Genomic DNA, 15170 nt, shown 5'->3' with positions numbered 1-15170 from the left:
TAAGTTTTCAAGTCCCTTCTCTTCCCCACCTGGACTATTAAAATAACCTCTTAATTGGTCTCTCCCAAGTCTCTTCTGCTCTCTAGACCATCTTTCACATAACTGTCAAAGCCATACTTTGAAGCCAAGATCTGAGCATGGAGTTTTGTGCTCAAAGACCTCCAGAGGTGGTTCCCTGTTGCTCCCTATAGGAGAAAATGCAAATGTCTCTGCCAGTTAAAAACCTTCATGCTTTGACTCCAGCTAACCTTTCCAGGATCATTATACATAACTTCCTGTTCATGCACTATATGTTTTGGTCAAACTGGACAGTCCTGTATACAGTATTCCATCTTTGTGCCCCCTTCCTGGAATGCACTCTCTTCTCACCTCCACTTCATAGAACTCTAATGTTCTGTCAAAGTTCAGCTTATATGCTGTCTTCTACATCAAGGGTTGGTAGATTATGGCCCAGGGACCGAATTTGGCTGCTTGTTCACTGATCGCTGTTCTACGTGAAGCCTTTTCATCCTTGCCCTAAACTGTTAGTGCCACTCCAAGTTGCTTTGTGTGTGTGTGTATCCATATATATGTATATGCAAGTATGTATACACACACGCACATATATAGTATTTACTTATATGTGTATGTGGGTTTTTTTTTTTAACAGCAGCAGATTTTAAATCCTTGAGAGCAGGGACTGTTTCATTTTTGCTATATATCCTCAGTACCTAACATAATATGTAGTGCATAGTAGCCATTTAACAAATGCTTTTTAATTGATTAAAAAGGATGTTTAGAGTAATGATTTATGAAGTAAAAGCTACCTTATTGGAACGTTAGCATGCTTTAAACAGAATTCAAAATAAAAACTAAAGATATTCTTTGGTCATTCTAAATCTCTCAGTAGGTGTTGTTGAGTTGCATTTATTTTTAAGGAGTCTCAGTTGTGATTTTCCTTTACAGAATCAATTAGTTGGAGTAGGAAGGGACCTCATAGGGCATCTAATCAAATTCGTGGGGAGGATTCTTTTTCAGTTATGCCACACTTCACTTGAGAGAGAGTATATATGGAGATAAAGAGCAGGGCTCAAACCCCAACTCTCTACTTCTTAGCCATGTGACCCTGGGCAAGTGTCCTCACCTCTCTGGGTCTTGGCATCTTCTGCAAAATGGGAAGATTGAACTAGATGACCTCTTAGGCCCTTCACTCTCTGAATCTATGATTCTGAGATTTCTCAAGATATGTCATTCTTTTGCTTAGCTCTGCTTGTTAGGAAGCATTTCCTTTCATCAAGTCAAAATCTCTCTCTTGTTAACTTCTCCCCATCTCATTGCTCTATGTTTTGCCCTTTAGAATTAAACACAAGTAGTCTAATCCATTTCCTATATGGTGTCCCTTCTTTCAAAGAAAATTATCATATTCCCCCTAATTATCCAGATGAAACAGCCCTGTTTTCTTTAATCAGTCTTCACATGATGAGATCTCAAGGCCATTTGCTGGCCTGATTCCTCTCCTTTAGACATTCTCTATTTTATCAGTGAGCTCCCTAAAATATAGTTTTTCTCCTGATTTAAATTGTTTCTCTTTGTGCCAAGAATTTCTTTCTTGACAATTTCTGATTTCTCCTCAGCTAATTTCCCTCTTAGGCCATGGGATTCTGTCCTTTCTCTGGACCCTTTGAAATGTGGTTTGACCCCAAATCTAGGATTCATATGCATCTTCTGCCTGATCTCCATGAATCTCCTGCTGGGTTTCCACCTCAGGTAAGAATGGGAAGGGGGAGAGGAGGGCACAGTAACCATCACATCCCATGAATCTCCTGCTTGATCTCCAGCTTCTGGGGGAAGAGGAGAAGTGTTATTCCATTATACTAGCCTCTTGCCATTGAGACAAAAGGAGAGGGTGCCATTCCATCAAATCTTCAGCTTGGTCTCCTGCCTTGGATGAAAGAGTATCATCATTCTTTCTGTTTCAAGTTCTTATGCCTTTGCCTGAAGTATCCAAGACTCTGAAAAGACTCTTCCCAGAGATCATAATAGTATTAGCTTTGAAAATCTCTATAAATTTTTTACTTGGTGATTAACAAATTTCTGTCCTGAGTCATACTCTCCCCATCTCAATGATTCTGAAACCCCATAGGTCATTACCCAAAACCTCATTGTGCATCCTGCACTGTTCAACTCATTCTCATTCCCCTCAGCCTGCTCCCCACTCCAAAGTCCATTTCACTGTGTCCTATGGAATGCCCCCTCCATAGGTACCAAACTGGCTTTCATTTTAAATCCTGTCCTTTCTCACTTCCCTCCCATTTTGTGGCTCTCACTGAGACTTGGCTTTCTACTGATGACCTGGCCAACCTTTTCCAGCAGGTACCTGCATCTTCACTCCTTTCCTTTCAATAACTGGTTGGGGTGGGGAAGTGGAATACTCTTTGCTTTCCATTGCTACTTCCAGGTTCCTTCCCTACCATTATTATTTGGTAACCTTTCCTCCTTTGAAGTTAACCTGATCAACAACTACAGATATTCAGACATTTCTATATACAGAAATACACAGATATTTCCCCTTCCTTTCTCAATGAATTTAGTTCCTCGTTCACACTCTTTCTCTATTCCCAATTCCTGCTTTGATACTAGGGAACTTCAACATACACACTGATATTCCCTCAAACACCCTCACCCCCTAGTTCATCAGCTTACTCATTTCCCATGACTCACCCCTCCACCTCACCGTAGCCACAAAGATGGTCATACTTTTGATCTTTTCATCAATTTTGAAGCTCCCTTATCTGATCACAATCTGTAGTCATTCTGTCTCTTCCCTCTGCCTTCTATCACCATACCCTGCTCTTCCAGTCTCTCCATCCCTCAGTTCTCTCCCAGACCATCACCCCTGCACAAGCCACCATCTCCTCCTTTCTCTATCTTGACCCCTTAGAGAATCAGTTCAACTCTACATAGTTCTTGAGTCCTTTGCTCTCTTACTGCATTGCTACTTGTGCCTGAACTTCAGCTTTAGATCATTCTCATCATTTGCTGCCTTTGCTCTTATACATGGTGCTGAACAGTGGAGAAAATCATGAAACTGTCCTGACAGGATTCATGACAACCTTACATTACCCAGCTTCAACTGTAGTATGTTATAAGGAATAGAGTCCTGGGAATAAGATCAGGAAAAACCTAAAGTCAAATCCCACTTCTGACATTAAATGTATGGTCTTAGGCAAACCACTTAACCATTATGTGCCACTGGCAACTCCCTAGAATTTAACCACTAAAGCAAAAGTGATTTGTATTGATAAATTCCTTTACCAAGGGAACACTGGTATTTGGATATTGGATTCTGTCATGATGACAAAATCACTGATCTTACGTATATCATTTCTGTATCATGTCTTTATGATTGTGATATTTTCCCAACTCCTCATCGACTTCCTCATTCTGTCCAGGAGGTCCCTAGTCTAATAATAATATTATTTGACATTTGATATCTGATAATAATATTATTTGATATTGATATTATTTGATATAATATTGATATTGAAATGCTCCCAGATTCCTTCTCTGGTTCTTCAGTTTCCTCATGTGAGCAAATCGTTCAAATATACATACATACATACATATATATACACACATATATATATATATATATATATATAAAATATATGAAATGTTATCATCTTATCACCTATCTTTTTCCTTCCAAATGAGGTATGCCCTTTGTATGTATCTTACCAAGCCTTAGAGACACTTAATGAAATCAAATAACTTACCTTGTTCTTTACTTGTACTTTCTGAATTTGTGTATGACATTTGAGGCCACTGAGTTTTATTACTAACTCTTTTCCTAGATTTAGTGACTGTTAATTTGTAGACTTATGAAGTATTTTGGAGTTATGTTAAAAATCATTGTACCCCCTTCAGCGGAGCCAAGATGGTGGAGTAGAAAGATGCAGATATGCTAGCTCTTACCCCACAGCTCATAAGATACCTGTAAAGAAGAACTCTCAACAAATTCTAGAGCAGCAGAAGCCACAGAACAATGGAGTGGAGGAGATTTCTATCCCAGAGTAACCTGAAAGACAGATGGGAAAGGTCTGTTCCACTGGACCCGGAACAGAGCCCAGCCCAGCCTTAGTCACCCGGCACCAAGAAGAACAGATCTGAACAGGCTTCAGGGACAGAATCTTCAGCAGCAGTGTGGATCACTCAACCCACAGGCACCAAAGGTCAGTGAGAGGGTCTTTTTGGCTGGCTGAGAAGGGAGCAGGGTGTCCCCATAACTCAGGCCTCCTCAGGTGGCAGCAGTAGAGGCAGCAGCAGGGCTCCCAAAGCAGGCAGTAGCCTGCATCCATTGTTGAAGGTCTCATTGTAAACCCCCTGAGGGAACTGAGCCCTGTGTGGTGGCCCTGCCCCCACCTGAGCAGCTGATCTTAATCTCACACTGAATAGCAGCCCTGCCCATACCTAAAGCCCCTGAGGCTTTGGAGCAGCTCATCTGAATCTCAGCCCCCAGTGCTGGCTCGGTGGAACTGGAGGAGAGGTGGTTGTGGAGAGGAAACTCAGAAGTCAAGTAACTGGCTGGGAAAATGCCCAAAAAAAGGGAAAAAAAAATAAGACCATAGAAGGTTACTTTCTTGGGGAACAGGTGTCTCCCCCCAATACTTTCAGATGAGGAAAAACAAGGCATACTGTCAAAGGAAGTCAAGGCCTCTCACTCCAGGGCCTCCAAAGGGAACTTAAGTTGGGCTCAGGCAATAGAAGACCTTAAAAAACAAGTTAGTAGCTTACTAAAGGAGAACCAAAAAAATGCTGAGGAAAATAACAGCTTTAAAAAGAGGCTAATTCAATTGGAAACAGAGATCCAAAAAGCCAATGAGGAGAAGGAGGCTTTAAAAAGCAGAATTAGCCAAATGGAGGAGAAGGTTCAAAAGCTCACTGAACAAAATAATTCATTGAAAGAGAGAACTGAGAGAACTGAATGACTATGAGTTAAACCAAGCAGTTAGTAAACAAAACCAAAAATTTGAAAAAATAGAAGATAATGTGAAGCATCTCATTGGAAAAACAGCTGACCTGGAAAATAGATCCAGGAGAAACAATTTAAAAATTATGGGACTACCTGAAAGCCAAGATCAAAAAAATAGCCTAGACATTATCTTCCATGAAATTATCAAGGAAAACTGCCCTGATATTCTAGAACTAGAGGGCAAAATAAATATTGAAAGAATCCATCAATCACCTCCTGAAAGAGACCTGAACAGAGAAACTCCTAAGAATATTGTGGCCAAATTTCAGAATTCCCAGATCAAGGAGAAAATACTGCAAGCAGCTAGAAAGAAACAATTTGAGTATTGTGGAAATACAATCAGGATAACACAGGATCTGGCAGCTTCAACATTAAGGGATCGAAAGGCTTGGAATGGAATATTTCTGAGGTCAAAGGAACTGGGATTAAAACCAAGAATCACCTACCCAGCAAATCTGAATATAATACTTCAGTGGGTCATTCAGTGAAATAAAGGACTTTCAAGCATTCATATTGAGGAAAAGACCAGATCTGTATAGAAAATTTGACTTCCCAAGACAAGAATCAGGAGAAGCATGAAAAGGTAAACAGGAAAGAAAAATCATAAAAGACTCTCTAAAGCTGAACTGTTTACATTACTACATGGAAAAGAAAACATTTATAACTCTTGAATCTTTTCTCAGTATTTGGGTAGATGGAGAGATTTTACATACACACACACACACACACACACATACACATATATAGATAGAGAGTACAAGGTGTGTTGAATCAGAAGAGATGATATCCATACACACACACACACACACACACACACAAATAAAATTAAAATTAAGGGGTGAAGGAGGAAAATACCAGGAAGAGAAAGGGAGAAATAGAACAGGGCAGGATATAACTCATAAAAGAGATAAGAAAAATCTTGTTCGATGGAGGAGAAAGGGGGAAGGGGAGAGGGGGAAAAATGAAGCTACTCTTTCCACATGTGGCTGAAGGAGGGAATAACATGCTCACTAAATTTGATATGAAAATTTATACCACACCACAGAAAAGTAGGAGAGGAGGCAACAAGTGGGGTGAGGGGAATGTTAGAAGGGAGGGCAAATGGGAGAAGGGAGTCACTAGAAATAAACTTTTGAGAAGGGACAAGGTCAATTGTGGAGGACAAAAAATAAGGGGGGAGAGAGTAGGACAGAGGGCAATGTAATTAGTATTACACAATGTGATTATTATGGAAGTCTTTTGCAAAACAACACATTTATTGAATTGTATTGAATTGCTTGCTTTCTCAATGGGGTTGGGGAGGGCGGAGAAGTTGGAGTTCAAAGTATTAGCAATGAATGTTGAGAATTTTTATTGCATATAATCGGGAAATAAGAAATACAGAGAATGGGGTATAGAAATTTATCTTGCCCTACAAGAAAAGAGAGAAGATGGGGATAAAGGGAGGGTGGGGTGTGATAGAAGTGAGGGCTCATTGAGGGAAGAAGTAATCAGAATGCAAGGTATTAGGAAGCAGGGGGAGGGGAGTGATGGGGAGAAAAATTGGACATGTTACAAAGTGAGGTAAAAGCAATTAGTATTAAAACAATTGACTGAATTAGTTATTGAGAATAAATCAATGGCATCTTTAGTCTGGGGAAAAGAATTTTAGTCTAAATTTCCTAGAGAAAGGTAACCTCGGGTAAAATTTGGCATTGATGAAAAAGTTGAGGTTTTAATGGTAAATTTGATTTTTATGCTTGCTATTTAATCAGGAAGTAGAACATGTATAGAAAGGCATGTAAGCCACTTAAGACTTGCCTCAAAAGATGTTCCTTAGTCAAAATGAAATTATAATCATATTTGAAACCTGGTTATTGGAACTTGCCATTTTTAGATGCTATGGGACTATTAAGTGACTGGTCTTCTGAGTCTAACTCCAGGTATGGATAGCGAGAAAGGCAGTTTGAGCCTCCAATCTAGGATGCTGGTATGAACTGCAAAAGGTGAGCTCATGGGAAGGGTGGGAGAGTGGCTGTTCAGCCTGGGCTGAGGTAGGATTGTCCTGACTCAATTTCCCCACGGACATCTGGCAGACTTTAAGCCTGACTGAATGCAAGTGGACAATCTAGTCCTGCCTGGAACTGACATGAAGTTGGGGAGATATTGTATCCCTGCAACATCCCTACTCTTGGTGGCAATTTCCTATAGTCAAAAGGTTTGTAAGCTTAATACCAGATCTATTAAATTATAGATTATTGGTAGGGGAACATCTGAGGTTAACTCTAAAATTAAGCTATTAGGCATAGGACTTTAGACCAACAACAATAAGTTAGGGTCTTTCAATTCTTAGTAATAGAGTGGAGACAATTAGGTCAAGAGCTTGTGAAGTTAGCAACATAAATATGATTTGCGTCTAGGTTAATGTTTAAAAAAAAAATTCTTTTGTGGTCCATATTGTAAATGCTTTCAAAGAAGTATCACCTGAACAAAAGTTTGAATTGTTTTATCTGTTATAAACTGTGTTAAAAATGAAAAATAAAATTAAAAAAAGATCATTGTACCTATCACTTCTCCCTTTGTACTTGAAAATTTTTGGAATTTCCTTTATTCTATCCTCCCATCACATCACTCCTGCTTCTCCCTTTAATTTAAAATAAGTAAATGTGATGGAGTACTATTTACCTATAGTGATTCTATTTACTTATTCTTTTTAGAATGCTAAGATTTTCAGGTAGGATGAAATGTTTGAAAACTCTCATTTATTACACACTGACTTTAGATTTTTTTTCTTAGTCACTTTTTCTTTAAAAAAAAGAGCATCATTCAGAATTGCAGTGGATTTCCAGGGCACAGCCAGTAACAGTTTCTCGAGATGGATTTCATATCAAATCAGTGACCCAGAAAAATGCCTGAGCTCAGCTAAAACCTGAAAGAGAAAACCTTTGCCCTAGACCTCATCCTCTAAGGGGGTGGCCTAACTTTGGTTACCCAAACAGAAGAGGGAAGTCACAGTAGTTGAGATAACTTGGATTTTTTTCCCCAATCCAGTTCCCTAAAACTAGTGACTACCAGAGATACGGCAAATTTTGTGCAGTCCTTTTAATCCCAAACTGGGGCTATGATACGAGAGCAGAGAGTGGGAATACTATGACAGCCTGTTTCTTCTGATCTCAGGGTCTGAGGCTGGAGCAGCTTGACCTGGCTTGGAGAACCAGCCCCTTTTGGTTGTTCACAGCTTAATACCAAGGCTGACTCTGGTGGTGCTTCTGGCTGACCCCAGGAACATGGGCTGATGTCACATGCAGCCTTTGTCCCTATAAGAAGGATCAAATCCAGAAGATGAAGTCAAAATAAAACAAGAGAGCTTTTGTTCAAAATAGGTCTTTGCATGACTAGCGTTGATGAAAGAGAAACTAAAGCTGTAAAAGCCATTTCTGAAGGTGAGAAAAGATGTAAAAGAATGAATGGTAAGTTCCACTGCCAGATTGGAGAGCCTTGATTCAGAGTATTGCAGCTTCATGATCAGAGGTCAGTTCTGCTAGGGAGCATAGTGAATATAGCACTCAGGAAAACAAGTTAAAATCCAGCCTCACAATAATACTAACTAGCTGTATGACCTTGGGCAAGTCACTTAACTTCTGCTTGCCTTGGTTTCCTCATTTGTAAAATGGAGATCATAACAGCACCTACCTTGTGTGTGTGTGTGTGAGTGTGAGACACAGGTGCTTTAAAATAGCTATTTTTCTCCATTTTGTCAACAAGTATGTTATCCTGCTTCATAATACATTTCAGATTTTCAGAAAGCATCAGAGTTGAGCCTCAGAGAATGATGGAATAGGAAGGGACTATAGGGATCATCTATTCCATTTCCTTTCATTTTAGCTAACAGTTGACAACATTTCCCTCCCCAAAAAATTCATAGCAGCTATGTAGAAAATAGGCTCAAATATCATAGTAATGCATATATTTATTGGCACATGTTTAAATTTTTTACTTAGAAGTTCTTATAGCGATCCTTTAAATGATCTTATTATTATTGAAATTATTTTCGGAACAGTTAAGCTGATTTATACTCACTTTTTTGTGGGGGAGGGGGGAGATGGGGTCATTTCTGCATTCCTGAAAGAAATGTGAAGGCCTCTTATGTTAAAAACAAATGCCAAGCACACTACTAGGTTGATTGCTTATTTTAATTGAATAAAAGTTTGCAACTAGTTAATGGCAACTGAATTTTATTGTATAGTTTCAAGAAGATATTTTCACAAAATACTTGTAAAAATATACTATCATATGTATGCTTCAGTCATGGGGAAGTAAAGGAACTTGTCAAAAACACTGGCTTTATAAGGTAAAAAGCAGTCAAAGCTTGTGAGTCAGTTCAGGCTTCAGTAAATGGAGATCCTACTCAGGAGCACAACTATAGCCTAGGACAAATGGTATTGCTTCTATTTAATTATGAGGGACAAGAAAGTTATGTAGGAACCGATTTTTTGGGTAGCAAATCTCATAAAGTGTCTCTGGCATGTCTAGTTTCTAAAAACAAAAATATATATATATATATATATAATATTTTGGGATTGGATTTGAGACAACAGAATGTTATATATAACGTTCTGTTGTCTCAAATCCAATCCCAGTAAACTATATCATGTCATAGGAGTATCATGCTACTTCATTTATTTTTCATGCTAGTTTAAAAATAACAATGCCATTTTATGACTAATTTTCCTTGTAGTATTCTTTTGGGGGAGATATATAGCCTCCTTTCAGTTTTCCTCCCCTCTAAAATTGTGCTTTTAGTGTAATAAACCAGGGGTAGTTTGTAAAGAGATGCTAAGGCAGTTGGGAATCGAGGATCTTGGAATCTTAGGTAGGTGATCTGAAAGGTAGGAAAATGAGCATGTTGAATTGGTGGACACATAGTGGACTGGGTAAATGAGGAATTACCACATTTCTTTGGGCCCTATGCTGTTCCCAGAACTGTCACTTAGTTGTTTTTATCAACTTGATATGCCTCTGCTTTCCTTTGACATACACTGCCATGCCTGGATTTTTGTGAGTGAATGAGTTCCTTCCAAACCCAAGTTTCATAAAGTAATTTTATATTCTAAGTAACAAGGGCTTGGGAGATGGAAGAAAAAAAAAATGCTATTCTGTGCCCTAAACTTATTGCCTTCATTTATAGCATAGGAAGCTGCCTCATCTTCAACTGGATTGTAGATCTGAACCCCTCCCCAACCCCCATCCCTTCCCCTTCCTATTTCATCACTGTTTTCTTTGTAATATATTAATGTCCAAGCCTGATTGTCTCTTCCTTTTAAGCAGTCAGTAACTCACGTGGCCTCCTCCTTCTGTATGTCTGTTTCCTTCTCAAAGGACACATGAGCCTGACTTCGAAGGCTGGGTTGCTATTGGTCTACTATCATGTGTCTGGCTGACCCCAGAGTTGGAAGAAGCCTTAGGAAGAAGGAGGTCAGTCTAAGGTGTTTCACAGATGAGGGAACCACAGTCAAAAGAGGTGAAGACACTTGCCTGAGGTCACTCAGGTGATGAGTCAGGATTGACACATGAGTCCTTGGGCCCCAGATTCAATGTTGCCCTGGCCACATTGCCTGGGAGAACCAGTGAAGGACAGCAGTCCAATATGAAGGTAAAAAAGAAACTAAATAGGGTAAAAAGATGAGCCTATCACAGAGATGCTTGATCCATCTTATAACTAACTAAGCCATATTATCCATGTTCTATTTCATGGGAGGTGGCCAAGAGGAGCTTCTCTGACAAAGTGGCCTTGAGAACCCCAAGAGCCAGAGGAATCTGAAGTGCATAAATGAGGTTGTATTGTCTGTTGTTTAGTTGTGTGTGTACACATGCACACACGTGCTGGCCAACAGCAGTAGACCAGCAGTGTGTGTGTGTGTATGTGTTGCACATAATTAAACAATAACTGAGCAACAGACAATACAACCTTACTTATGTACCCCAGATCCCTCTGGATCTCAGGTTTCTCAAAGCCACTTTGTCAAAGAAGCTTCTCTAGCCCCTCTCTCATGGAAAAGAACATATGAATAATGTTGGAGAGGCAATATGGTCAAATGCAAAGAGCTCTGTATTTAGTCAGAACTTCTAGATTTGAATCCTGGCTCTCCCCCTTTCCACCTGTGTGTCCTTGGACAAATTACTTCATCTCCCTGGGTTTAACTTCTTCATCTGTAAAAATGAAGGTTGGCCTAGAATGAGCTCTAAAAGCCTGTGGCCTGTGGAGTTACTTGTGAAGAGCCCCACTGCATTAGTTCATGCCTGTTGTGAAAAACACCTAGGAGGAAGCTCTCTCACACTACTGAAATACAGTTCAGGGCTAAGGATAGGGATTGGATTTTTGGATAATTCTTGTATTGGAAAAGCATTCCCAACTGTTGCTCATTTACCATCCCAGTGGCTAATTTTTTTTTTCCTTCACTCGCCACCAAAAACAAGGGGACTGAAACAAATGCAAAAGTCTTAGAACTATGAGATCACACAGGTGGACCCAAAGTCCAGATGGATAGCTATACTGTGGGATGGGGTTCTGTTGTGGATAGGTGGTATGAAAGGTCATTAAATAGCTTTGTCTTGTTGCCACAATGCTCAAAGCTACATATATATCTATGTATACATAAATACCTATACATGTATGCATATATAGGGTATGTGTGTATATACATACATACATATACACACATACATATATATGTTTTTTTAACCCATTCCTTAGACTAGAAGTGGAAACCAAATTTTATCAATTGCTTGACATTCTTAAGCCTTCAAGGGCATTGTGGGAAAATGAGATGATGATGTAAAAAACTAAATGTGTTTTAGATTTCAGATATAACATTAATTAAAAGCGGTAACTCTGAGGTTTTGGTCCGACTTTAAGCACATGTAAACTTTCTAAACTTTTTCACCAGGAATTTACCACATTGGAAATGTTATCAGCTGAACTGAGGGACTTTCCATTTAGCATCGGACCCACAAACCTCAGCTCCTTCCATGAACAGGAATCATCTACATTTCTCTGGATTGTAGTTGTAACAGTAGGAAAAGTGGAATGTTAAGAATCATACACTCCTTAAAAAAGGGCCTAGGTGGCATACTTTTTATTGATCATGGGTCCAAAATGCAACTGGACTTAATGCACAAGATAACATCAATAATAAAGGTGACTTAGCACTTATTTTTAAAGAAATACATTAGGTAGGATTCTCTTGTATTTGAAATAAGTGAGTAGAGGTATCTTTTTTTTTCTGACTGCTTTGCTGTGCAGGATACATGTATCCTTATTTACGTGCTATATCCTCCCTTTCTTTCTCTTTAGACTTGGATGAGGGAAATGGAGACAGTGGGAACACTAACAGCAAATCTGCAGTAGCTCATATCAGTGCTAGGTTGCAGTAAAGCATGGCCCTTATCTACTCCGCTACAGTTAGTCCTATAATTCATACCCAGTTTTTATTACAATGCTTTAAACAAATGTCCTGAAAAGTGTGTGCTTTAAAGAGACCATCCATGCCCTCCCTCATCCCCATGAAACTGAACAGGGAATAATTTGCTAAAAAGCTAGTACTGTGAACACTGAAGTTGGGTTCAGCTTAGACTCCATGGGTATGACCTTACAAATAAATGATTCATTCTGAAGTTTTCTTGTTAAGTTTTTGGTAGCTGCTCCCTTGGAAAAGTCTTCGAGGGTTTTGCCATAAGGTGCTCACTCATCAGCATTTTAGTTTTCAGAACCAGGTCTGTGAAAGTGACAGAAGGAAACAGTTGCAAGGCACCCAAACATACATCAGTGTAGGCAAACGATACTACAGTTTACATCTCTAAGTCCCCCATACTCTGCTTTTTTAAGGGCAGCAATGTTCATTTAATGCTGACAGGTATGATCAAACACAACCCATAAGGTAAATTCATAGCTTCTCTAAAACAAATTACTGGACCCACTTGGCACACAGCCAGGCTAGCTTTGTAGGCAAAGCAGTGAGGAGGAAACAGAGCTTAATGGGTTTGGGGGTTTTTTTGGTTTGTGTTTAAAGATTTAAGCTCTAAAGGCTTAACATCTCATTCATTACACTAGCTAACCATAATCCTTTTGGGAATTTCCTGGATTTCTAGACTCACCAGAAGCTGGTAGAACAGCAATTAGGCAGGACTCTAGGGTGAAGATGAGGAAAATCTGCCTGCCTCAGCCCACGTTGAAAACTCACTGCAAATTCAGCATCAAGACCGGTGCCTTCCAGCTGGGGGTGGTATGACCATAACCACCTGCTCATTCAGTTTTAGCATTGACCATCACCCTAAGCTTTGGTGTTTTCCAACATCTTAGGATTTGAAATAAGTGGTTTATACATGGGGAGTGCGAGTGATTTGATGATTGCGGGTGGGAGGGCTGCATCCTAAGGAATATTGTAGTTTAACCCTGCTACTCAAAAGTTAATTGATAAGTGCTTTTCTTTAATGTATTTGATAAGTTTTATTAAGGGAAAACCTTAAGGGCCTCTTCAAAAATGCAAACAAACTATTTTCTCATGATAAAAAGCACATAGGTTCTCTTTAGCTGTCTATTTCTGGAGCAAACAAAGGCTGTCCATGAATGGGAAAGGGGGCATTTTTGCTCTAACCAGCCCCAAATGTGATGTTTGTATGGGAACCTTTCCTTTCATACTGATGATCTTTGCCTGTCCAACAGTCAAGTATCATTAGATAGTGGAGCTAATAGCATATAGTTAAAAAACAATGGCCATGAACAGTGATAGTTTTCATTCTTTGGCAATGCTGCATGGAGTGATAGGCTTGTCTCATGACTGTAGGAGAGTAGCCAGTTAAATGTTATCGGTGCCACAGGACCCCACGTGGTCATTTAAGCTACATCATTTAAGCTATGATCCAAGGCAAACAGAGCAGAAAACATTCTTCCTCTAGTGCTGATCACAACAGACGTTTCATTTTTAAAGCACCTACTCTCCCATCAAAGCAACTGTGGTACCAACACCAAAGACATTTTACATACAGCTGGAGTTCTTGGTACTTAATCACATCAGTTTTTGCCTTCTTCTGTATTTGAACTAGCACCAGTGTACACTGTTTAAACCTATAGATAGTTTCACGGAGTCATTCATTCTAGAGTGAGCCAGGAGCCTCAGGGCATTGCCTCACTCTCAATGTATGGGATGTCCCCATACCTGATGTCGTTGGCCGCCCACTGCTTCACCGCTTCATCCATGATTTCCTGGGACAGACGATGGGCATACTCCAACACCACCACCCTGGTGGAAGAATCCTTCACAACCTCTGTTCTGACAGAAATCATCGACGGCTTTTCCGTTAGAAATCTCTCCTCACTGTCATGTCTCCTCTCAGTTGAGATTGTGTTGGGAAAAGGGAAAGTTTGCTTTGACTTTATGCAGCCCATAGTAATCAGGAACCAGGCTGAGGAGGAGGGAGATGTCCAAGGCTACTTTAGCAGCATCTTTGGAATACTCAATAAACCAGCGTTTTTCTTCCTATGAGCAGGAATCAATACCTCCTTTCACCACTCTTCTCATTTATGGTTTATCTGTCAAAAGAGCAAGGGCGCAGTTTGAGGTTACAGAATACTGGATGATCTGGTTCTCTAAAACCTATTACTTTTACAATGAAGAGTTGATAAAAAGTACAGAAATGACTTATCTTGCAGATAGAAGAAAAATTCACTTGAGCGTTAGGATTAAAATTTTTTAAAGTTACCTGTCAAGATAAGATTAAGCTTTAATTATGGGTTAATTCTTGTTTTTCCTTTTTTCATTAATCAAAACTAGATGATTTTTAGTTGGTGGGAAGCTGTTGATGCTATTGAGGGAAAAAGGAAGAAGGTTCTTGATTTATAGACCCCCAAATTAACTCTTTTATCCTTGTCTGCAACTAGCAGAAATGCAGCTTTTTTCTGTTAAATGTTTGGTGTTTTTCTTTGCTGATCATACCCTTAAAGCACAGTATTCATGCAAGCTAGGTATTAAAAGACAACAAGCATTGGCTACTTTTGACATAATATTTGGGGATTTTTTTTATAATTTTGTGGAGAAAACGTAAGAGATTCCCCTCTTCCCAGCATTCAGTTCAACTGGTAGTTGTTTTGGAGTTTAGATTTTTGGAGGGGAGGTGCAGACCT

General features: G+C 39.5%; 2 protein-coding genes across 6 annotated transcripts in view; one reads left to right on the top strand and one right to left on the bottom strand.

Annotated features, from left to right (window-relative positions):
- HIBCH (3-hydroxyisobutyryl-CoA hydrolase) overlaps nt 1–7553 on the top strand; it is a 150911-nt gene extending 143358 nt beyond the window's left edge. For all 5 annotated transcript variants that reach the window (XM_072612663.1, XM_072612667.1, XM_072612666.1 and 2 more), the window contains 2 exons: nt 1614–1746; nt 3907–7553. In XM_072612663.1, the coding sequence (XP_072468764.1) occupies nt 1614–1746; nt 3907–3928 (155 nt within the window). In that variant the 3' untranslated portion in view covers nt 3929–7553. The remainder of the gene's footprint in view (nt 1–1613; nt 1747–3906) is intronic.
- A 4557-nt stretch (nt 7554–12110) lies between these two features.
- C5H2orf88 (chromosome 5 C2orf88 homolog) lies at nt 12111–14435 on the bottom strand. Its single transcript, XM_072612682.1, has one exon. The coding sequence runs from the start codon at nt 14433–14435 to the stop codon at nt 14163–14165; it is 273 nt and encodes a 90-aa protein (XP_072468783.1). The 3' UTR covers nt 12111–14162.
- Nucleotides 14436–15170: the final 735 nt, after the last annotated feature.

This window comes from Notamacropus eugenii, chromosome 5, assembly GCF_028372415.1.
Source record: "Notamacropus eugenii isolate mMacEug1 chromosome 5, mMacEug1.pri_v2, whole genome shotgun sequence".
NCBI classification, from domain to species: domain Eukaryota; kingdom Metazoa; phylum Chordata; class Mammalia; order Diprotodontia; family Macropodidae; genus Notamacropus; species Notamacropus eugenii.
This window is presented reverse-complemented; position numbering and strand designations above follow the sequence as displayed.